Source organism: Micrasema longulum, unplaced genomic scaffold (genome assembly GCF_059751315.1).
Source record: "Micrasema longulum isolate JH-2025_06_02 unplaced genomic scaffold, ASM5975131v1 h1tg000725l, whole genome shotgun sequence".
In the NCBI taxonomy this organism is placed as follows: Eukaryota; Metazoa; Arthropoda; class Insecta; order Trichoptera; family Brachycentridae; genus Micrasema; species Micrasema longulum.
The window spans coordinates 1,032,460-1,057,823 of NW_028277921.1; the positions used below are offsets into that span (position 1 = coordinate 1,032,460).

The following is a 25,364-nucleotide window of genomic DNA, read 5'->3' on the forward strand; positions in this document are numbered from 1 at the left end:
ATTACAATATTTTCTTAATTTATACGCCCATTTTCGTAAAATTTAATTTATAGGGGAGCTTTCGTTGTTCGTCATCATCGTTTCCTAATTGAAATCTGACACATAGGGCGCTGCATTGACATTTCAACCACAGCGTATATAGATAATATTTTATTACATGGTAAGGTGATCAGCCTTACGTCGTGGCGTCCAAGGTGGATTTCCGGTGAGAACGCAAAAAATCGATGTGATTTTTCTTAAACCTGGGTTTACTGTGCTGTAATTCACCACTGTTATTGGGCTTTAAGGCTTGTAATGGTGCAACAAAAATGGTAAAAAATGGTAGTTGAATGCGCCAACCACTACACTACGAAACTGACGATTCCCATTTGGTTTTCTTTTTCCGCTTGTCTAAGATACTGGTTCTATTTCAAGCACAAAACTGTACGGCCATCCGCCTCTACAGAACAATTGTTAATTTAATTTATTTAACATTTTATCAAAGTTTCTACCACAAAAACATATTTTAGGTAACAACGTTAATACGTTGTTTATGTTATTGTTTTTTTAATACAAACAATGACATGAACAAAGACTTAATTATGTTGACTAAATGGACAAACACAAACTTACTTACACTTAATGAAAAAAATTGCAATATTATCCATTTTGAATCTAGAAAAAAATATCATAAAGTAGATGCTTACATAAAAATGATGAAGTGAAATTGAACATGTTAAATACTAAGGACTAACAATAGAGAGACAATTGACATGGACATTTCATATCAATAATTTTATTAAGTGGCGACATTATCGAGTCTTTTATTTAAAATCAAAAACTTTGTGCCAAAAACGGAAAAAAAAATCTAATCTATGAAGCCTATGTAAAAACTACAATAATGTTGTATGCAACTACTAAGGGAAACACAAATTCAAAATGACATAAACAGACCACAAAGACAGCAAAATAAAATATTAACTTAGTATATGACCTCCTTTATCTAACGGCAACAAAAGAACTCTTTAAACAAACAAAACAATTTAATGTAGCTAAAGTCTTTAAATCGGAAACCTCAAAATTTATTCATAAAATAGCCACTGATGTAATTGTAGATGAAGCACTAAAAACTTGAAAAAAATTGTAGTAAACATGGGACACAATACGAGAATGTCAGAAAAATATCACATACAACCTTCTAAAACGAGACAAGGACAGTCGAGTCTAATAAATCAGGTACAAAAATTGCACAATAAACTACCAGACAAAACTGAACTAAACAGACTCAGACAACATTTACAAAAGATGTTAAAAATATTATTTTTAACAGTAGAATACGTATTTTAAAAGTAAACATATTTTGTTAAATGTATGTAACCCGTAAAGGTTTATCAATAAAATTAAAAAAATAAAATAAAACATTGACGAAAATTGCTTTTAATATATGTACAGAATAAACAATTATTTCTTTGTTCTATTACGAGTCAAAATTCTTATTACTTCTTCTTTCTGTGCCATATCAGGTCTCCCCGACGTTGGCGATCACTCTAGAGTAGGCATTCCGGTCCTGCGCCAACTGGAACAGCGCCTCAACCCCACGCACTCCCGTCCAGTCGCGGATGTTTCTCAGCCAGGACATCTGTCGCCTTCCAACCCCACGCTTTCCCTCGATCTTTCCCATCATAATAAGCTGTAGAAGCGTATATTTGCTTCCGCGCATGATATGGCCCAGATATGCGAGTTTTCTCTGTTTTATTGAGGACAGTAGTTCTTTTTCGGCACTGGCTCGTCTCAACACCTCCACGTTGGTCACTAAATCTGTCCACGGGATTTTCAGCATTCTCCGGTGAAGCCACATTTCAAAAGCCTCTAATCGGTTCATGGAGTTCACCTTGAGAGTCCATGTTTCAACCCCGTAGAGCAGTATTGACCACACATAGCACTTGACTATCTTATTACTACAAAAATATATATACAAATACATCAAAAATATTTAACAGAGTTTACAGTCTTTTTAAAAAAGTGAACCAATTTAAAAAATCGAAATAAAACACAAAAAAACTCAACAAAGAAAATCATGTTCTACAAGCAGATCTTGAACATGCATCTCTCATTTGAAAATGATTTTTATTATTTGTTATTTTTTTCAATGGGAGCATTTTAGGTATAGTGTAGTATAATGTACGTATATTGTTGTTGTTGTTATGTTCACCAATTTACCTTTATTTGAGCATAATTTAATCAGATGAATTTTACCGAATCTTACCTCGTTAACTTTACAAACATCAATAAATGGATGAATAAAAGAAATACAGATGTTCGAATATAGGCAGGATAGTGAATGTTACACAGTGTGCAAAATGGCCACATACACCAGCCAATAACAGGTCATAAGCCCTGTAGATGTCTAGACTTTTATATTCCTTTCTCTACAACGTTGTTTAACTCTGTTTTAATATCATGTGTAACATAATATTAACAGGTTCTCTCGGGTAAAAATCCTGAACAAAAAAATAGAATTGAGACAAGTCCGCTTTGTTGTGAAGTGGTTGGCCCGTTGGCCAGCATTTTTTGAGGTTCAATTCCTGCTAGGATAAACGTTAAATATTATTTTTTGGGTTATATAAAACGCAATAATTCATTGTTTATGCACTGCCACCTAAAACGTATGACTATGTAACGGATTTTCGAAATACGCCGGTATACAAATGCAGTACTCTATACACCATTTGGGGTGGAAAGAGGAATGATGACGATGAATAAACTTTGAGGTCAAACACGAATTAACTTCAGTAAATCGGGTTGTGGTACCGTGGGTAGTAATACGGACTGACGGATTTGAGGTTCGAAGCTCGATCTCGACTCTATCCTACTCTAAAATTGAAATATTTAAGTAAATCAAAAGAATGTTTTGGATGTTTGTAGGTATGGTATTTAATATTTTTGATTGTTAAAAAATCTGTGTTTTGTGAACCATTTTATTTGTTTTCACAATCGACGGCAACAGCACGTTGCCCTCTTCTGGGTTATTTAACAAATAAACATACATTTTTCTTGTAAACAACGTCATAGATTGCCTTTTAATTACGAGTTCTTTAGAATATCTTGTACCTAAGACCACATGACTCCAAACTACATTCAATTTGCCAATACCCATGGCAAATTCAAGAATGATTTTTTTTAGAGAACACGTCATTATTACAATACCGTTCTCTTTATTTTTTATTTATATATTTTTTATTATTATTTTTAAAATGTGTGATAGAAATCTATTTTAACAATGTTTGAGTATGTCCAAATGCTTGCAGACTGGCTGGATTTCCTCCCTAGGAAATTATTTACATTTAAATTTATTTCAACAGAGAAGAAAAACATTTTTGAGAAGGGAATATGGAAGTCTAGGCATTTACAGGGCTTATAACCTGTCATTGGCTGGTTTGAGTGGCCACTCTACACACACCATTAACACACACAATTAACATTTACCATTCTGCCCATGTTTGAACATCCACATTTCCTCAACTCTTCCATCTGTTGACTTTTGTGAAGTAGTACTACCTGGTAAAAGAAAAAGTATAAAAATTGGAAAATTGTTTTCAGGCGTTGCCTGGTAGGTGATTTGGTTCAGCCGGATGAATCTCACCCACGTGATAAAGGTTTCAGATCTTTTAGTTTTAATTTACTCTTATATTCAAAAAATTATAAAAACTGTTTTTTTTCCATAAATGTTTAAATAATATATTTAAAAAATCAGTGAACAAATTAATGGATGTGGCTTAGGGTAGGCGAGGGGGTAATTGTGTTTAAGGTCAATAACAAATAGAGTGATTCACAAAACAAAGTATTTTTAAAACTCAAAAATATTAAAAATCACGAGAACGCAAATGCTTTAAAAAACGCTTCATTAAATGTTAGTAAATAATTCCGTGGCTTGAACCTAGGAGAGCCAATGTGAGATTTCATAATTTTCTTGCTACTAGTTTGTCGAGGGTCGATTTCATTCAAAAAACTTGTGTAATTATCTATTTACAAATTCAATTTAATTTACTTGACCAAAATAACATTATAAATAACAAAATATTTAAAACGTTATATTGGGACAATATATCAAACCAGGTACCGTTAAGCAGTGATTCGACATTATTAAGGTATAATACTTTTCAAAAGAATGAGTATTTGTCTCTTAAACTAATTTAAATATGTTAAGTTCTTAATTTTGATTACAAACTATGCAATAATGTACTTATGAGAAAGCACGAAATTAAAGATCTTGGGATTGTTTTAGACTCAAAACTACTTTTAAAATCGCATATCAATAAAATTACCTCCAAAGCATTGAGCATGTTAGGTTTCATAATTCGAATGAAATTAAAAAAGTGTTTACACACTTTGATAATCCAAAGGCCCTGATTTCATTATATTATACATTTGTCAGAAGCCATTTGGAAAACGCATCTAAGACATGGAATCCCCAGTATGCCGTATATATAAGTAGAATAGAAAATATTAAAAACAAATTTATAAAGTACCTTAAATACAAAACCGGTATTTCTTATGTATCTACTCTCACTGCCTCCACCTTCCATGGAATCATTTCTCTACAATACCGCAGAGTGTGTGTGTACCAACGACTGCTTTACAATATTATGACAGGAATGGTTGACTGTACAGAGCTGCTTGGTTTAATAACAATACATGTGCCAGCTAGGATTTGTATACGGTACCACCTGTTTCATGTACCAATAAGTAAAACACCGTATGTTAAAAATGCTTTTTTTCGTAGGACTTTTTCAGTGTACAATACAAATTTTAAAAATACAGATTACACAAACATCACTCTGTCAGATTTAAAATTTACACTAAAAATGCATTATGTAACTTAGTAGACATTATAATAATAAATATGTACATTTCCCTTCCCCTCCTTATCCTCTCTTCAAGCATTCTTGTCCTAATCCCGCCCAATTTACAGTAACTTAATGTTTCTAAAATAAATATTTAAAAAAAATTTGATTATTGAGTACATGAAAACAACATTTTTATATGTATAAATTGTATGTATTTATTTGATATGTAAAATATTTTCTTTACAAACTTTGTATACTATGTGTAAATCTGTTATTAGTTCTGAGTTTATACACTATATCTGTTTGTTTACTAAAAATATGTATGTAGAACTGTTGATTTTCCAAATAAAATAAAACAAAATAAAATAAAAATAAAATAATCTCCAAAGTAATATTTTTCAACTGCCTGAGTGCTCTTCTAATTGACATAACCAGAGGCAGGTAGTAGTGTTTATATATATTTCTTCATCATATTTCAATCATGTATTAAAATAAAAAAGAAGAGCAACCTATTATAATATGATTGATATATTTTCTACAACAATCATCTACAGTTACAAAACTATAAAGCCTTATTGATTATCTCACAATACATACATGTATGTCAATTAATACTTACTTTTTAATATTTTTTTACGAAATACCCAAATTCCCGATTACCTATTAAACACTTAGCTTTGCCCTTTATTATTGGTTTTCCCCTCAATTATGATTATTGTACATGCTTTAGTTCATATGATAATTTTTATTTTTACTTAAGAACCTTGAATTATAAAACTATATAAGGACATTGAATCCGTCTTATCTTCACATTCATTTGAAAATGCCCTAACAAGGCGAAACGATTGTGATGAAATTTTCTTTTTATATTTGTAAAAATAAAATAAAGATTTCAGTAGACTAAAATAAGTGTTTGATTTCTTATACTATAAATTAAAATATGGAGTTCTACAAAATAAACACCAAATTAATCAATAGTATTTTATTAATATTTGTTATTAATAATTTCTCTCCTGATATATAACGATTAACGACATTGGTCCTTATAGATTCAAGCCACAGAATTATATAAATATAACCACTTATAAACTTTTTCATGTTCGCCGAATTCAATATTTTTTTATTACAAAGTCTGTTTTTATTAAATAAGCAAATTATTATTCAATGAACAGTGGCGTTGGCAAGATATAAAACTTAAATCATATTCACATTTGAAAATCTAAAAGAATCTTTCGTGATTCTAACTTTAGATTACACGTCATTTTCAGCTTAGTCCTTTAACCTTAGTTACATTGATCTTCCTTTAAAAGGCTTCGAAATATAACCCATAACAAATGTACCATAATTTTCTAAGGAATTTTACATGATAAGCTTTTCCGAAATCTCGCATTGAAACAAGTTGCGCATACTAACGACCTCGATTCTCCTAATTACGCTTACACAATATTAATAATAAATTAGTTTGTGTGAAATATTTTACAATTTCACCCTTAATAAAAGGTTAATAATTTACGAGTTTTCGGGGGATATGAAATAATTTCCTAATTATTTAAAAATATTTTTTTGTCCTTTTGTTTATAAATTTTTATTGTTAATATCGGTATAAAGGATACATTATAAAACTTTAGTTCCAACACTTATGTATGGTAGAGGAAGATAGAAGAAGGTAGGTGGAGGAAGGATGAAAGCCGAGTAAACGCGGTTGAAATGCGATCTCTTAGACGAATGTCTGATGAATCAATGTATGACAGGGTTACGAATGATAAAATCAGGCGAAAGTGTATATCTGAGTCAAGTATAATTGATAAGATTGAGAAACGGTATCTGAGATGGTTTGGTCATGTAGAACAAAGGACGACAAAATAACGGTGAAACAAATATATATGGCAAAAATAAACCGCAACGTGAGACAAGGACGACCAAGGAAGACGTGGCATGATCAGATAAACCAAAATCTTAAGTCTGGTCATGTCAAAAGCAGACAGAGCCGAAGGGCATGTATGACAAGATGTATAAATGTAGAAGAAGCTAGGAATGTATGCCAGGATAGACGTGTGTGGCTGTCCGTTCTCTCTGCCTACCCCTACGGGGAAATGGCGTGATGGTAGTAATAGTAGTTAAAATATATTAGTAACTTCAGAACAGGTTTTTTTATACATTGTTAAATTTTGTTAGATGACAAATAAATATTATTAGAACTTTTTAAATTGTATTCACGTTTTTACATTGCAGAGAAATAACATTTATTATTTTTTGACAAACTAAACTGAAACTGAAATGATATAATAATTAAATTATTTCAATCATGATTGACAACCCCTGATTGCATTTGTGTATAACATAAAACTTTGTTTAGTCTCCCACCAGTCCAACGATGTGGGTCACGACGAAACCTGGTCACTGGTAAAAATAATACATATTTTTATTAATGATAAATGTTCCTACGTAACTTATCGGGTCCGGATTTCAGACCTTGCTACTTCAATGTGCAGCGGCAGATATCGCTATGTTAATATTGAACACAATGATCACTAAAACCAGGCAATGATTGATCAATTTTCTTAAAAATGCTAAGACAAACATCTATACAATGTGTCCCGGGCTTAACTGACCGTCCGTTTTTATTTGAAAAATTATAGACAAAAAACTTTTAAAGGAGGGTCTATCTCTAATGAAAATAAAGATATTTAAAAATAAATCAAATCGTTTAAATGACAGCTCTTACAGTTTATGAGAAATCTTTACATTCAAGTAAAATTGTGATAATACATTTTTTTTATTTATTATTTATTTGACGGACTTATGCAGTCCATTCTAACGATGGTAGACAGATGGTGGACAGGCACTAATAAAATAAATTACAACTAAATAAAATTAAAGCTAGGACAAAAAAAAAATATACTACCTCAATACAATCTGGTCTATCTTAGTGAATTTTTAAAACTATAAAGACTTACACCAAAAAAGTCCAGATCTTGTCTCGAGTTAACAATACGACACAATCGGGACATTGGTGCATGCAAGCCAGAGTTTGTGCTGTGTTGATCGAGGAGCAGCACTTTATTATTTCGCAACCGGCGGATTTGAACATTGAATGCCACTTGTTCCAGTAACGATGGCACATCAATTAAGCCATTCAGCAAATTAAACATAAATATGGAGTCAATGTTATTTCTACGTTTTTGTAGTCTTGAGATTTTTAACATTGACTCCATTTCTCCGTAAGAGTAGTCTCCCCTCTCGAGGCCAATCATCCATGCTACTTTTCTTAGCAAACGATGTTGCACCGATCTGATATGATTTATCCAGCCTACATAGAAGGGAGACCAGATCACGAATGCATATTCGAAAAAAGGACGAACAAGTGAGCAATATAATGTTTTAACCGTGAACATATGAGTAAAGTCATTAGATGTCCTGCTAACAAAACCCAAGAGTTTAAGTGACTTGTTAATCATAATATCAATATGTTCATTAAAGGTAGGTTTACAGTCCACGATAACTCCGAGGTCCTTAATAGACTTGACTACATCTAAATTAATATTTTCTATTTTGTAATCAAAGGAGATAGGTTTTTTCATTCTATAAAAGGACATTATTTTACATTTTTTAATATTTAATTCTAGGTAGCTGGCTTTGCACCACATATTAAAAGAATCAATATCTGACTGAAGCAGCAAACAATCATTTGTATTTTGAATAATTTCAAGAATTTTATTGTCGTCCGCAAAATGCTAAAAACGAGTTAATAAACAAATTAAAATAAAGGGGTGCCAGATTCTCACTTAACTGTTATTGAAGCATTTTATCTAATAATGAAAGAAAAAAGATAGATTTTTGAAATAAAAAATTATGTGATTTAAAAACAAATGCGTAAATACCGATTTAATTATAGACAAAATAATTTTTAGTACCCAATCTAAATATTTCGTGGCTTTAACATATGTTTGTGAGCTTCGTTAAACCTGCGATATTAGATAACACAAAATTTTATTACCACCTTCAACTAAATTACCTTCTAGAATAGCCTCCTTGGATATGGTAGATCAAAGGTGACACATGGAAGGTTAGTACGGTCGTTTTCGCCAAGGTTAATCGGCGGTTTTCTCAAACTGCCTTCGTATGTTCCTTCGAAATTCCAGCGTTTAACTATTCGGTGATTGGGAATGTACTTTGTATGGCAAATCAAGAAGTAACTTCAAAAAATATTTTTAAGGTTTATATTTATTCATTACAATAATACATAAATATGTAAATTACATAAAAAAGTAACTCCTTTGAGACCAAACGACCCGTGCTTAGGTGGAACACAAAAAACTTGAAAGTGGCAGTATACATATTTTTTAATCATCGTCATTCTTCTTTCACATCCAGTGGTGCATACGGTGTTGCATTAATCAAATAAAATAAAAATATGATAATTAAACAAAAAAATAAACACCCCATAAAACTTAACCTTATAATTAAATATGAGCAAATTAAACAAACAGAAGATGTAAAGTACTTGGGTTTGGATGTGGATGAAAAATTAGCATGGACAAAACATATGAAAGCAATTATAAAAAAACTAGGTCCAATTATTGGAATAATGAGAAGAACAGATGTATTTGACAAAAGTACAAAATTAATGATATACAATGCTTTTATACTTCCACACTTTGTATATGGATTAATAATATGGTCGCAATGTAGTAAACATATGCAAGCATCAATTCAAAGAACAATGAATAAAGCACTTTAAGTAATATTTAATTTTAATAAATATACTAGAACTACAGAATTATATAGAATAACAAAAATGCTAAATCTAGAGGAATTGATCTACACAGAAAAAAAAAATATTTAAGATGAAAAATAATAAAATAAAGACAAATATTAAATTAAATTTTTACTACAACATACATAAAATAAATACAAGAGCATCAAATAATTTAACTTGCGAACAACCTAGGACCAACAGAAAAAGAAACAGTTTTTTGTATACAGCAATAAATTTTTACAATTCACTTTCTAATGATCTAAAAAATATACAAAACATGTACGTACTTAAAAAACACCTAAATAAAACTGTTCTTACCGCCCGTGTGACGAGTGATATGTCATGTTATTTTATTGAATTTTTATTTAAACTATTGTGATATTATATATAATATCCCCTCATACCAGCACTTTTGCTGATTGGGAATATTTTCGTACTAATAAAATATGTGATATGTAAAGTTTAAACACTTGTATTTTGTCATAAATAAATAAATATTCATTTGATCAATTTAGTAAGTATGCGGTCGATTGCCAATTTACAAAAGTTGCATTCGATGCTAAAGATATATAAATGAGTCAAGGATAATGCTCCAGGGCTGCAACAGGCTTTTCAGTGACTGCAGCCATCTTCCTAGATGACAACTGGAAAAGTATTAGCTAGAGATGTGGAGATTGTGATAGCAATCCACATTCACGAGTGAATGAAAAAAAACAAGGAATTGAATATTCGTGAGTGAATGACGAAATAGAAGGATTTGAATATTATGACAAGTAGGAGTCATTTTATGAGTGGTTTTTTTTATTGATCCTTTCCTTTTCTATTCTGCTTCTTCTTCTACACTTATTGACTCTTCGCCTTTCTTTTTTTTGTTTGTTTTCATTCCACTAATCCTCCTGTGCTCCGTGTTTTACTTACTGCTTACTATCCAATCTCTTTTATTATTTTTAAACGTACCATTTAGTTTTCCTTATACGCAAAAATACGTTTATTTCACAAGCAAATGGATTGCAAACTCTTATTCTGGTAATATTATTAAGATCTTTATTTTGAAGATTTGGTCTTTGAACCAAACAAAAATATGTTACAACATTATTTTTTGGTATGTGTATTTTTGTACATACACAAATCTGGATTTCTCCCGAGGGGAAGTAGGTATATATTTTTTTATCAATATTCCTACTTCCCCTCGGGAGAAATCCAGATTTGTGTATGTACAAAAATACACATACCAAAAAATAATGTTGTGTAATAAGATCTGGTCAAAATATAAGTATAAATAAATTGCAGAATCATCTGCAGGCGATTACTAGTACTTAATTTAACTCGGAAGAGTCTTAAATACATAAAATAAAGTAATATGCTAATTAAAAATACTTAACTTCAATATCAATACATAGATGGTGCTCCAACACGCTAGTGAAAGCTTTCTCATTTAATAAGATATATACAAGAATCAAAATGATACCATTGTCGATATTCGCTAATAAGCGGAATGGGGAATGTTGTACGTAAAGTGGCCACTCAACCCAGCCAATGACAGGTCATAAGCCCTGTAAACGCTCGAATATCGATAATCCTGAATTTGAAAAAAATTCTACCTCATCTCTGTAGGAATATTGATACAAAAATATGTTATTTTACTAGTTGTGCTAAACTGTGGTTAAAATTGGAATGAAATGATGTTAAGTAGGGTTTAAAAGTTTAATCTTCAATTCTAATTTTGTTTTCAACATAAGATAAATGTTTCTACCGTGAGCGATCTGGGTGTTTTGTTCGATTCAAAATTATTATTTAGAGGGCACATTATTAAAATATCTAACAAAGCTGTAAAATTACTAGGATTTGTACTTAGAACCGGAAAAGATTTTAATGATATAAACACATTAAAATATCTTTACACATCTCTAGTTAGAAGCCAACTAGATTATAATTCTCCATTATGGTCACCTTGTCAAATCACTTTCTCAGATTCTATTGAGAGAATTCAGAATAAATTTCTTAGATATATTAATTTTAAGGTGGGTTTTCTACTAATCAATTAAATTATAACGAAATTTTAGACTCTCTTAAATTAACTAAATTGCAAGAACGAAGAACATCGACCGATCTTACGACTTTATATAAAATAATAAAACCAATGTTTGATACCCCTAATCTACTGAAATTAATTTCATTCTATGTACCACCTAGATTAAGCAGAACATCTACAATATTTTATTGTCAAAATTCTCGAACGGTAGCTCAATATAACTCACCTATTGTTAGATTACAGAATACCGGGAATGAATATGCATCACATTTTGATATATTTAGTTTAATTCTGCCTAACTTAAAAAATAAAGTGACCAACATATTTTTATCAAAAAGAGCAAATCATCTTCAGAAGATTGGGTTGGAATAGTTATACTTTGATTGATTAATGTATTTTGTAATTGTATAATTTCTTTAAAATATATATATATTTCAAGTAATTAATAATGTGTACAGTACGAGTCAATTAATATTTTATACTCAATTTTTTTTTAATATTTTTTTTTTAAGCACTCTTTATACCACATATATGTAAATGGCAGAAATGCCGTATATAAATAAATAAATAAAATAAAGAAAATTAAAAAAAAAATGTTTTGAAAACTTTTGAATAAAACTCTTTCTTCTCTTACATCACTTCACATAACAAACATCAATATTGTTATTTTTAATCAATATTCTCTACTGAAATTCGTATTACTGCTAAAATTGCTTTATTGAAATTTTATTAACTACCATTGGTTTAAAACCTTCTCCTTATATTGCTTTTTCAAATTTTAAAGATAACTTGCTTTTTTTTCTGCTGCATTGACATGTTTTTATACTTTTTAACTACTTTTAATTACTTGTATTATATATAAAATTAATTTATTGCTGCTCTTACTCTTAATGTGTCATTAATGTTGAAGATGTTTTTTAAATTGACTTAAATTTACTGTCTTATATTTCATTTAAAGATTCTTCTCATCGTTTCTTTGAATCCCATAAAATATGTATGTGTCTATTTATGTTTTTCCTTTTTGAAAACGTTTTTTTTAAAATCTGAACGTGTTTTTCATTTTTTATTTTAATTCTTACATTTTAATTAATTTAATAAATTTTTTTCTCTTAATTTTTCATATTATTTCCATTTGTAAATACCAACTACAAACTTTTTAATAACTTTTTTTTACTTTAATTTTAATTTTTAAACAACTTTCATTTCTGTTTTTTTTCCTTCTCTTTTTGTGCTTTCTTTGATAACCTTACATATAATTATAATATAATATGGAATCTTTACTGGTTCATTAGAGTTAAGTATAACTGTGTAAAATATAAAACTATGTAACCGTACCTACTGTATGTTTCCTGAATAAAAGAAAAAAAAATATTAAAAAAAAAAAATAAGGCTAATAAAAATGGAATTATGATGGAGTCCGGGTGGATGAAGAATACAACCAGGACCCACTACGAAAGTTTTCCAGGCGGTAGGTGCTTTCAGGTAAAAATCCCTAAAAAAGAAATCAAATAGAGTAGTCTGTCTCTTTCGCTTTTCCAGTCTGGGCGGAGGGGCAGGAACCGCCGAACTATTGGGTGTTAACATAAATTTCGTCCGTTTTATTCTAAATATAAAAATGACTCCCAAAAATAAAATAAAATTGTCAAGATTATACTTCATTTGAAAGAAAATAGTCTATTCTACAACACATTGCTTTCGCTTTTTTTATTTACTAAATATTATACATCGCATGCAAGTAAGTTTATAACAATAAGATTGTATAATTAGTTTTTTAAATATTTTTTTAATGCTTTTCCTCTCTAATATAAAAACAAGTTCTCTTACTTGGAGAAAAACTTACACTGACTTAATTGCAGGTAAAAGTATTTTATATAACAAAAATAAATAAACATAAAAAAAACATAAAAAACAACATATCTATACTCTCCACAACTCATGTATACATAAAACATTTTTTTCTTTCTTTGATTACATACATAAATACAACGTACCACCTTAAAAAAAACATACAATCTTAAATAAATCAGTTTTAACTACATTCATTAAATAAATTGTAGTAATACTTATATAAAATATAAATAAATTTGACTAAAAAAACTGAAAAATTGTAAATAGTAATTACTATTATTTAGTTTTTACCTTATATTTACTATTTCCTTTATTGCAAGCCTTCAAAATAGAATGTCAAATAGAAGAAAGTGAGTATTTATGATACCTTTTCCTGTTTGCGTTTAAAAGAAGAAATAAAGCTGCCAAAGCGGCTCGAGATATTTGCGCAGTGTACGGAGAAGAAGTTATGAATTATTTACTGATTTTTTGCTTAATAATAAAGGAGAAGGCATTATTGACTAATTCATTGTATTTTTTTTTTGTGTCTTTTTGTTCTCTTTATTTTTTAAAAAACGGACAAAACTAATGCTAGCATTTAATATATAAAAAAAACCGTTTTTCTTTTTAAGTCAAGACCTGATCAAAACCAACACGAATGGACTAATAAAGTATTTAGCAACAGGGAATAAAGAAAAATACGATGAACTTTGTCTAATAAAAGTTCTACTTGAAATCAATTTTCTTGTATGCTACTGTCAGTAGTAGAAACGTTGTACGTTCATTTTTACGAAAAGTCATTTTGACAATCTCATTTCCGGAGTTCCAGAGAGAACAGATTCACTGAAGCTTACCGTAAGAGTTTCTTTACAAATTCTGTTCAATCAATTTTGTGGAACCATTGAATAACTCATATAAACATATACAGATACATTTATGTGTTTTGATTTTGGATTTCTAATTTTAAAAGTTTAATCTCTAAATATAAATATCTTGCCATTTCAAAGTGGTATGATCTTTATGCGATAATTATTGTTAATATACCGAATGTTGTTAAATATTTACCACTTACTGACATTTCTATGTCTACCGGTTTCAAAACGTACCCGTCTCTTCGTCAGTCACCAAATAAACTAACAATAAACATAGTTTTTGTACAAAAATGAAAATGTTTGATATTGTGGGAGAAATAGTTTAAAAAGAGGAAGGGGATCAAGGGAGGGGCTTGAGATTAAAAGATAAAGGGTGATCATTACAATTGAACATCGTATAATGGGCTATACTGAAAGGTTGTTTAATTATTTATTAAAGGAATATTATTTTTGAAAACCTCCTTATTTCAAATATATTGATATAATGTACTTTTTATCCTTTATTATTTAACACCAGTATCTTTATTAACGTTATGATTAAATTTGATTCATTGAATTAATAAATTGCCTTAAGGCAATATGCTCGCCCTATATGTTCATAAAAAAAATATTTATAATGTGTTAAATAAATAAAACTTTCAAATTTTTAATACATTTTTTTTAAGAATAATAATTGATTTTTTATAAATAACTCAAATACCTACATGTCGTCATTTTTAAGTCATTTTCCATTTATCCTGAATAATTGTGTTAGAAAAATACGAAAATATGTATGGATTAACCGGGTTTGACCCTTGGATTTCCCGATCCACGGTACTTTCACTCTGTTTAACCTGTTTTAAATCTAAACTTTTACAATTTAATCTAATAAGGAAGCTTCAAGTCACGTTTTAACTTTCGCTAGATCAAACTGTGCGTTTTATTACTTTTTTTCATTTAAAACTGAAATTACAGTAAAAATGTTTAAATTCTCCCTTCTCACAAAATATAGGAAGACTAACATAAAAGAAAATGGATTTTTTTATGTTTAAGAATTTTTAAGAGGACAAAGGTCATTGACTTTTAAATATTTTTAATTTTTTCAAATAATTAGATTGCGATCAGATCCAACCTAAGGACTGCTGAATATTCTAGTACAAAAAACAGTTCTCATTCATGTCAGGAAAAATTTATAGACAAATATATGTTTAAGTACTGTGCAGATATTGAACCGAGAAACATTCCACTTACGCGGGCTATTAGGCACTTCTACTTCGGTAAGCTCCTTGTAGCCCAACATCTCTACAAATACTTTTGTGTACATATTTATAAAGATATGTGTATTTTTAATTTATTTTATTTTATTTATTTTAAACGCCCTAGCGGGCTTGTAAATCTAAAAAATTACACAGATATGGTAATTATAAACTTTAAACTACAAAGTGATGGCGAGTATAAAATAAATGAATACAAGAATACAAATTTAACGAAAAGAAATTGAAATCAACAAAAGCATAAGAACAATAGGGACTCGAACACAAAATGGCTAAATGACTCAATAAAATTATCGTGTCATTTACAAAAGACATTTTTTTAATTTGGGTATTGAACCGTAAAATATATCAATAGAGCTAAATTCGTTGCCAAGTTTATGAATTCTCTGAATAGGCGAGTGAATAAAATAATGACGTTAAATAGCGTTTTCTTAGTCTGGCGGGTTTGAGTTAAAGGTACATAAAAGGCACAAATGTTATGAGGTTCGTTAAATTGAGGACGTCCAAACAGCCATTTAAAATGAAATTCAAAATCATCAAATCACTATAAGGGAAATGTCGCATACTACGAATACCGATAAGAATATACGAAATGAATTTGGAGTAATTAATTGAATTTTCAAAATCGATACGGATATTGTGGAGAAATATTTTCATACACAAATGAAAAAAGCTGCTAAAAATACGTTGCTAGAAAAACGCGACGTGTTTGGCTTTGATTGTTGTGATGTCAAGATTCGTGAATATGTCCTCAACAAATTTAAATATCCAGAAACTAGGGGCAGAACAGAATTAGAGGCTTGGCCAATGGAATGACCGTTTTTGCTGGAATTCAAAATTTAAAAATATTCATATTTTAAAAATGATTGATTTTACTGAACAGTATTTCATGGAACTTTACCACTTTAAAAATGTAAAAACAAAACCTGAAATTTCGCTATTGTTCGTCTACTAGATAATGTTTTTTAAGTTTACACAACTAACAATTGTAATCAATGTTCTCAAGAGGATTTGATAGTGTAAAATTTATAAATCTTAAGAATTTACGTTGAATTTTTTCTAATTTAAATAGGTGAGGCATATAAAATGAAGACCAGATTATGGAATCATATTCTAAATTACTTCAAATTGATGCAACATACAGCGTTTTTAATGGATTTAGTGAAATGAAATATTTTCGTGTTCGTAATATAAAGCCTTAACATCTCATGGCTTTATGAGTAATTTCATTGACATGAGGAACAATATATATATTTACCCCAAAATCTATGCAAGTTCTCATATGTTTATTATATATGGCAGATAATATGTTAATTAAAATACTTTTTACATAGGATCTCCTGCAAACGTCAATAAATTATAACTGAATAAACTAGCACGCAATTTCCCCATAAGGGTAGGTAGAGGGAATAGAATGCCATATCACTCTTTCTTTGCAAGAAAATCTCGCTTCTTCCACATTTATATATTTTCCCATGCACGCGTGCCAATTATTCCGACTTTTGACATGTCCATCTTATTATATTGGTTGGATTTGGTCGTGCAATGTTTTTCACGGTCTTTCTCGATTTCTGCATTCATCAATATTTGCATCGTAAATCTTTTTAGCCGTTTTTTCGCTATCCATTCGCTCTACATGTCCAAACCAACGCAATACTCCTTTCTTGATTTTGTCGATAATGCCTTTCTCAGCATTACATAATGTTTTTCCGCTATCCATTCGCTCTACATGTCCAAACCAACGCAATACTCCTTTCTTGATTTTGTCGATAATGCCTTTCTCAGCATTACATAATGTACAGATCTCAACATTTGTGCACCTATCGTACATAGTTTTTTCCACACATTTGCCTAAGAAATCGCATGTCGACAGCATTCAGCCTACTTTCATCTTTGTTTTTCCAATTCCATACTTCGCTCCCATGTATAAGGATCGACTCCATGACCCCATTGCGAACTGCTAATTGCCTCCTGTGACAACCATTTATTTGTTGGGGTAAATTTAAGTCCACCATTGATTCTGTTCCTGTTACTTACTCTCCTTTTGGTATCATTCTCTGTCATTCCATCCACAGTAAACGTATTTCCCAAATACACAAATTCCTCTACCTGTTTCATTAGAACTCCACTCGTAGTGATCTAACTTTTTTTTAAATTTCATTAAAAAAAATGTACCCAATATTTATTGTTCATTGGCAGGCTTATTGCAAAATGGCAATTTCTTCCAACCAACCTATAAAATAAACGTTTTATTTTTATAATTTAAGTTGCAAATCACATTAAATAGAAAATAAAAAAAAAACTAAAGATATACAAAACTACAAATAATTGTATTTGTATATAAATTAACTCAAATGAACACTTTTACTCAATGGGAAAAAAGAATAAAGAAGAAAGTAGAAAGAGGAGTGATTAAGGAAGAGTAAAGAGATGTTACTTCAGACGGGATTTAAATAGAGATACTGTGGTAACATCTTTATTTTTTAAATATAATTTCTTTAATTTTTTATTTTGACAATAAAATAGAATAAATAATTAAATTGTTGTTCCCGTAAAGCTGAAGCTTGTCGGCGGGTTAAATTACATTTCGATTTTTTTATAAAAGGTAGGTACAGAGTTTTATTATTAATTAAAAAAATATTTACACACTTAAGATTCACTTGTTCTTTTAAATAAGTTTTTTTTATGATTTTTTAAAATGAATTGAAGTTTCTTTCTTCTCGATTTTCACTAGGTATTAAGTTTAACAGTTTTGTTTCTACACTCCCCAGTATTTTATCTCCATACGAATATTTGATAGTGGATGAGAGATGAGAGAAAGAGAATCACCCTTTCATTGAAAAAAAAACGAATAAGCTTGACAGCTCTGAATGAGCTTTTGCTATATCCAGGAATTTCCTAAATCTGATCTAAAAAATATTTACATTCGATTTATCGAAAATTATTAGCAAATCGCCCCCTTTGCATACATCGTAGACTTTTGTTGCCTGGGTCCGTACTCTAATGGGAAGTTAAAAAAAATATATAATTTCATCAACAAAATAAAATTAAGTTTTCTGAATGAAAAACAGAATACGTTTACATTTTTATAAAAACATGTTTAATTACAGGTTAACGATGAAGATTCTTTGAATTTTCCTACAAATATACATTTTTTTTTACATAAATATCGATGTTAGTTAATTACGTCTCGATGTGTACCGATGAAGATAGCGTTTATAATCGCGGCCCAGGTAACAAAGAAGTTTTTCTAGTTTTAAAACTAAATTATAACTTTGTAATGCAATTCAACAATAACTAACTAACTAACTAACTAACTAACCATCACGCCATTTCCCCAGAGGGGTAGGCAGAGAGGATAGAACGCCACACCACTTTGTCCTGGCACACTTCCTTTGCTTCCTTCACATTCATACATCTTCTCATGCACGCACGTCGATTATTCCGACTTTTCACATGACCACTTTCAAGAATTTGTTGCACTTGATCATGCCAACAATAACTAAATTCAAATAAACAAACTAATAAACACAAATCAATACAAATCTATTGCCAAACCGTTTTCTTTTGCAATTATTTGACGATACTATTATGGCTATTTTTGAACAGCTTGTGCATGACAAAATCGTTTAGTTTTTTTGTTGACAAAGCGTGATATCAAAAAGAACTTTGCTATAGAAGCGTATGCAGTTTGATGCAAAATAATATTTATTTTTATAAACTATTATGAAAATAAAACTTTGTTATTAGTGTTTCACTTATTTTACAAGACCACTACTACAGTTTCAGGAGAGCACTCCTCCCATCGACGGGTGATATAAAATTAATAAAGTAAACACAGAATATTGTTCACAATGTCATAGAATTAAACAAAAAATAAACAAATTAATCAGTGAAACTTAGAGCAGGGGGTTTTTTTCCACTTATCTAAGGTGTTAGAAATTAACTGGATAGTTATCTAAAGTACAGATGTGAAAACATTATCAATGAGAGAAAGGACGAGTAAAGGTAAACTGAAGAAGTGTTGTTGTAAAATAATAAAAATTGTGTAACACTAATATTTCAGTTTTATTTTCATAATAATTTAAAATAAAGTGTTACAAAGTGAATGCCGATTCAATTAACAATATTTTTGTAAACATTTATGGCACGCAAAAGTAATTTGATATTCAATGGATTCATTAATTAAGTCGTTATAAAAATCTTCACCAACAAGCCACAAAAAGTTGCTTGGTTAGATTTTATTTTTAATTTTTTAATTCCATAAGTTACGAAAAACAAGTCAAAACCAATAAAATCACTAGATATGTTTATGATGATGGTATATTATGAAATGCATTCATATAATTAACTTTAGACATAATGTTGTTTGAATCTCAATTACCAGAAGTGTCTCGTTAGCAGTAACACTAGGGTACCTATAGGTAGTTATGATTAGTGATAATTCCACTCACCTGCTTGCCGGAGAAGCCCTCATTGACACTGAAGTGTTCTCTATTGAGGAGGGTAAATGTAAAATCCACATACACCCTCATCCCCTCCGAAGCGTTCCGCCAGACCAGGTACACACCTGTAATTATTACAGTATTAGAAACTGATCGGAAATGGATACCACCGAATACAGTTCATTAAAACATTATATTATACTGTAAAACATTGAACATGCAGATTTTCTAAAATTAAAGGAATTGAGTGGAATTTCGATTGTTTTATTTTTTTATAAACTCAAAAAAATAAATGATGTTACGCAGTTAAAATCGTCGCCGTCACTACACTACATTTACAAATACATTTTTTTTTTGGCATAATAAAAGTTCTGTTGTTAAACGTATTAAACACAAACACTTTAAAATAAACAAACTACAACAAGAATGGAGATCATTTAATAAAAGGGAATATGGGAATACTTCGCTTAAATCAACAGATGGATAAATATAATAAAAATGGATTTTCAAACACATTCAAAATGGTGTGTGTAACACAGTGTGTAAAGTGGCCATTTAAGCTAGCCAATGGCAGGTTATAAGCTATTTAAATACCTAAACATTCATATTCCCTTTTCTAAAATGTTCTCCATCCCAGCTGTAATTTGTTAATATTAATGAATCCCTAGGAGGTGAAATCCAGATATTTGTCTACAAACATTTAAACCAACTCAAAATATGTACATTTATATAAGTTTTGAAAATAAAAAGTATTTTTTTGATTATTAATTCTTTAATTAAAAAAATATTATCCTACGGACTATTTATAAATGCTACAAAAAGAATAGTTTTTGATATCAACATATATCGTCTTTTTTTTCCATTTTGAGTTGTTCCGACGTTTGAGCTACCGTTGCAGGAGCTATCTTCAGGGTAAACTATGTGTTGCATGCATAAAATAAAACGCGTTTTAATTATTTGCACGAAAAATTAAAGAAAGAAATGAAATACATACACGGACACCTAGATAACATAAACAGCTAAAATTAAACTTAAAATGGTTCCCGGTTCATGCCTTTCATACGACAGACAACAAAATTTACTGATGGATTACATATTTATTTTAAGAGAAGGTCCATGTGTTTACTTTAATATTAAAAATAAATAATAAAACGATAAATATCAAATAATAAGCAAGAAATTCCACCTATATTGAGTAAAAGTGTATCCTTTATATACATAGGTGCACATGTAAGTGTATGTATTTTGGTAAGTTTTTATTTTATTTTTATTTTCGTCTTTTAAATAAATAAATAAATGAACATGTAAATGATTTTGCATAATAACATGCTTGCTAAGCTTGGAACAAAGTATGAGCCCCTGAAAGCTGGGAAAAAATTCAAATAAAAATTTAAATATGATCAAATTAATAAATAAATAGTCCATTACATTTACATAGATACATTACAACTGCAGCTTTCAATCATTACTAATATGTTGGGAAATAAAAAAAATTTAATCTTACAGAAATCTTAAAGTCAATGGCAAATATTAAAACATTCAAATATAATTTTAAAACCCTTATTATAAACCCCTATTCTGAAATCTATACATTAAAAAAATGTGTGTCTTTTAAAATATAAAATCAAATTTTAAGGAAATTGTTTTGGATAATAAATAAAAAGTGTAAAAGAAATATAATGTAAAGACATAAAAATAAAAATGAATGTAAAACGAACTCCCTCTCTAAATGTGAGTTTTTACTTTGTTAGAGGGGTAGAAACGTTATTTCTAATTATGTTGTTATAAAACATTTGCAATTTGTTTTTTTTTTTAATAAATATTTTTTTAAAAACATGACAAGTCGCAGTTATTAACAATTTTAACCACCAGTTTTATTTAAATAAATGAAAAATCCAAAAATAATTACGGTTTTGGTAAATTCTCTTTATATGAGTACGTTGTTTCTATAAGCGGTGATAAAAAATGCAAGAGCAAAAGGCACAGTCAAGTTATCATTCTTACATGTCGTTTTCGACATCGCAAAGCAGCTTCAGATTATGAGTTCCATCCCATGTAAAAATGTTGAATATTTTATAACGACCCTTTTTATGTGACATCCATAGAATTTTTATTAATAAGGCTCGTATGCGTATTTATTCTGCGATTCTAAAATATTGCTTATTTAAGATTTTTGTATTATTTTCAGCGATAATTTAAAGAGCTAAAAGGAAATGAAAATGCGAAAAAAAATGTGATTCAAGATATTGGACTACACTGTATTTTAATTTTATTTTTTTTATTTACCAACTGGATTCGATCTTCACGTAATATAATCTTTAATTACATTTATATCAAGAAATAGGGAGAAATTATTTGATACTGTATGAGAGTCTAGGTATAAACAAGGGTTATGACATGTTAAAAGCTAGTTAAAATTAAGATTCCACATAACGTGACATGGGTATTCTGTATTCAGCTATTTTTAAAACATTTACATACTTTTTAATACTCAGATGCATGGCTTATAAATAAAATTATTTGTTACAATGTCTTGAATGAATACTTATTTGTCAATAAATACTTACTTTGTTATATTTTCCCTGAAATTCAAATATAAATACCTAAATTCCCCATTTCCTATTAAACACTTAGCCTCACCCTCAACCATCGGTTTTTCCCTCAATTATGATTAATGTACATGCTTTAGTTCATAAGATTATTTTTATTTTATACTTAAGTACCTTGAATTATATAACTATATGAGGACATTCAATCCAAATAATCTTCACATTCGTTTGAAAATGCCCTAATAAGGCGAAACAATGTCACGAAGTTTTTATTTTTATATGTTTATATTTGTAAAAATAAAATAAAGTGTTCAGTAGACTCAAATCAGTGTTTGATTTCTAATTATAAGTTTAAATATGGAGTTCTACAAAATAAACACCAAATCAATCAATACAAGGAATATTTATATTTAAAAATTAATTGTTCTAAGCTTTACTGATCACTCATAAACAATTATTTTTAAATTTAAGTTACACAATTCTTTTAAATTGTTTTTCCGATAAGTTTTTACACGCTTTCGTGACACAAATATGCATTTTTGTTTTGACTCAACGTCGCGCCTGGCTGGCGGTCGAAAAACGATCAAATACGCGTTAGGCATGACGGAGCGTTTGGGCATGAGTTAAGTGCCATAGTTTTTGAGGGCTTAGGGCATGTCTATATTTATTAATATGTCGATGGACAGAACTCATTATTTTCTGTGTGATGAATTATTTGAAACTTTATTTATTATATATCAAATTAAGTCATTCTTTATGTAGTAAAATATAATTTAAGGTTATTCGAAATCAAGGAAAAAAACGGTATAAACTTAATATCTCAAAAAGGTAAACATTTTACTGATCATGATTATCCTTTATTTTACAGGTCCAAGGCCAAAACACCACAATTTTTAATTTATCAATCACCAGAATAGTGAATTATTTAAAATTCTAAACTTGCTGCAAGAGAGGGAAAACATTTTTGAGATGGGAATATGGAAGCTATGGCATTTACAGGGTTCGGCATCGACATTTCCTCAGCTCTTCTATCTTTTGACTTTTGTGAAGTAAAAGTGCCGAAACCTTGTCATGTGGGTGAAATTTAACTAATTCACCTACTAGGCAACGCTTGAAAACAATTTCCCGAGTTTTATACATCTTTTTTTACTGCGTAGTGTAGCAAGCATTTGGACGTATTTAAAACATTGTTGAATTAACTACCTGGGGTGGTATTCCAAACGAAATTATAGCGCGGTATAGCGCGTTTTTACGTACTAAATACGCATTATAGCGCGCTGTGAACGCGTTCGGAATACCAGCCCTGGTAAAACAAGAAGTTTAAACAATTCCCCAATTTTTATACTTTTTCTTTTACCAGTTAGTTGATACAACAATGTTTTAAGTACGTCCAAATGTTTGCAGACTGGGTGGTTTTCTTCCCTAGGGAGTTATTCAGTGCAAATTGGGATCGGAATAATTCTTTAGGGAGGAAATCCAATCAGTCTGGAAACACTTGGACAAACTCAAAACATATATTTGGGTCAATCATAAGAATAAAAATATTAATTTATTCTTTCTTTAAATGAAAATAAAAATAAAGAAACAATCATTTAAAGGGGTAAAGAAAACATATAACAGTAAGTACCTATTCATATTAAAAGTATTTAATTTTCACTTACCCAGCACTTTGTCCGTTCTTGAGAACGTGATCGCCCATTTCTGGAATCCGCACGTGAGTTCTTTGCTCGTAACGTCGCGTTCCAAGTCTCTCGTAACGGAACGCGTGACAACGAACGTGAAGACGTGTGTGTTGGCGCGGTCGTGCAGCCTAGCGACCCTGTACAGCAGCGCCATTGTAGCGCGATCAGCCAATAGCGGCCCACTTCACCGAAATCCGACCATTTAAAATTCAAACCGGCGAACTAGCACTGAACCGAACTCTTACGCCCGCCGAGATAACCGACATTTCAAACGAGTGTTCTGAATTTATCTATGCATTCGGAATACAAAAAAGACACCTTGAATTTTTATATCACAAACTACACAATAATGTCACTATTTTTAGAGAATAAGTCAGTTTTCGAAATTGGGATTATTTCTATGCAAACCAAAGTATTTTTCTTTTTGATTATATTATTATTTGAAGTGCCAGTCGTTTTACTTTCATTACCTCAATTACATCTTCAGTCAAAATATGTTTAGCCTTGTGGAAACACAGCGACAAATTTCTGAAAAAAATGAGAAAATATAATTAATTAATATTCATGAACCTGGAAAATTCATTACTTTTCCAATATACTCGTACAATGGCATTTTAATATAAAACCTTTTTTTAATGTTTTATTTCACATAATTCTTCAAACATATGAAAATTGGTTGCGAATTATGTGGAAATGTATTGTTTAAATATTGTCACAACTTCAACATTATTTGTACCCACAACATCTGTTCACTCCCATCCTCAGTACCTTTGACCACCCGCCATAATAAGACCTCATGTCGTGAATCGCGCGTTTATTTTGTTAAACGTTTGCCGCATCATAGACTTTGTTCCCACTAACCACCAGTGTTCAGCTCCAGATCGAAGGCCTGTCCTAGTGTTGGTGCCGCTCGCAAGTGACCAGTTGGACCACAGCAATTCCATCAAGAACGAACCAGGTTGGTGGCCTCCATTCCTAATCCATCTCATTCGTTGGGGTTGTGACCGATTGACACTGCATACCGCATATCAAGGATATTAACTTATTTCATTCAAATTAAAATACATTTCTCTCCGCTAAATAATATTGTAGAAGCCCTAAGGCTTCGCCCACGGCTAT

General features: G+C 30.1%; 1 protein-coding gene across 1 annotated transcript in view; it reads right to left on the reverse strand.

The window, feature by feature from the left end:
• LOC148279400 (uncharacterized) overlaps positions 1–24,768 on the reverse strand; it is a 249,363-nt gene extending 224,595 nt beyond the window's left edge. Inside the window, exons 1-2 of the mRNA XM_088230023.1 lie at positions 24,225–24,768; positions 20,024–20,139 (exon numbers count right to left, since the gene is read on the reverse strand). Of these exons, the coding sequence (XP_088086149.1) occupies positions 20,024–20,139; positions 24,225–24,399 (291 nt within the window). The 5' untranslated portion in view covers positions 24,400–24,768. The remainder of the gene's footprint in view (positions 1–20,023; positions 20,140–24,224) is intronic.
• Between the last annotated feature and the right edge of the window lie 596 nt (positions 24,769–25,364).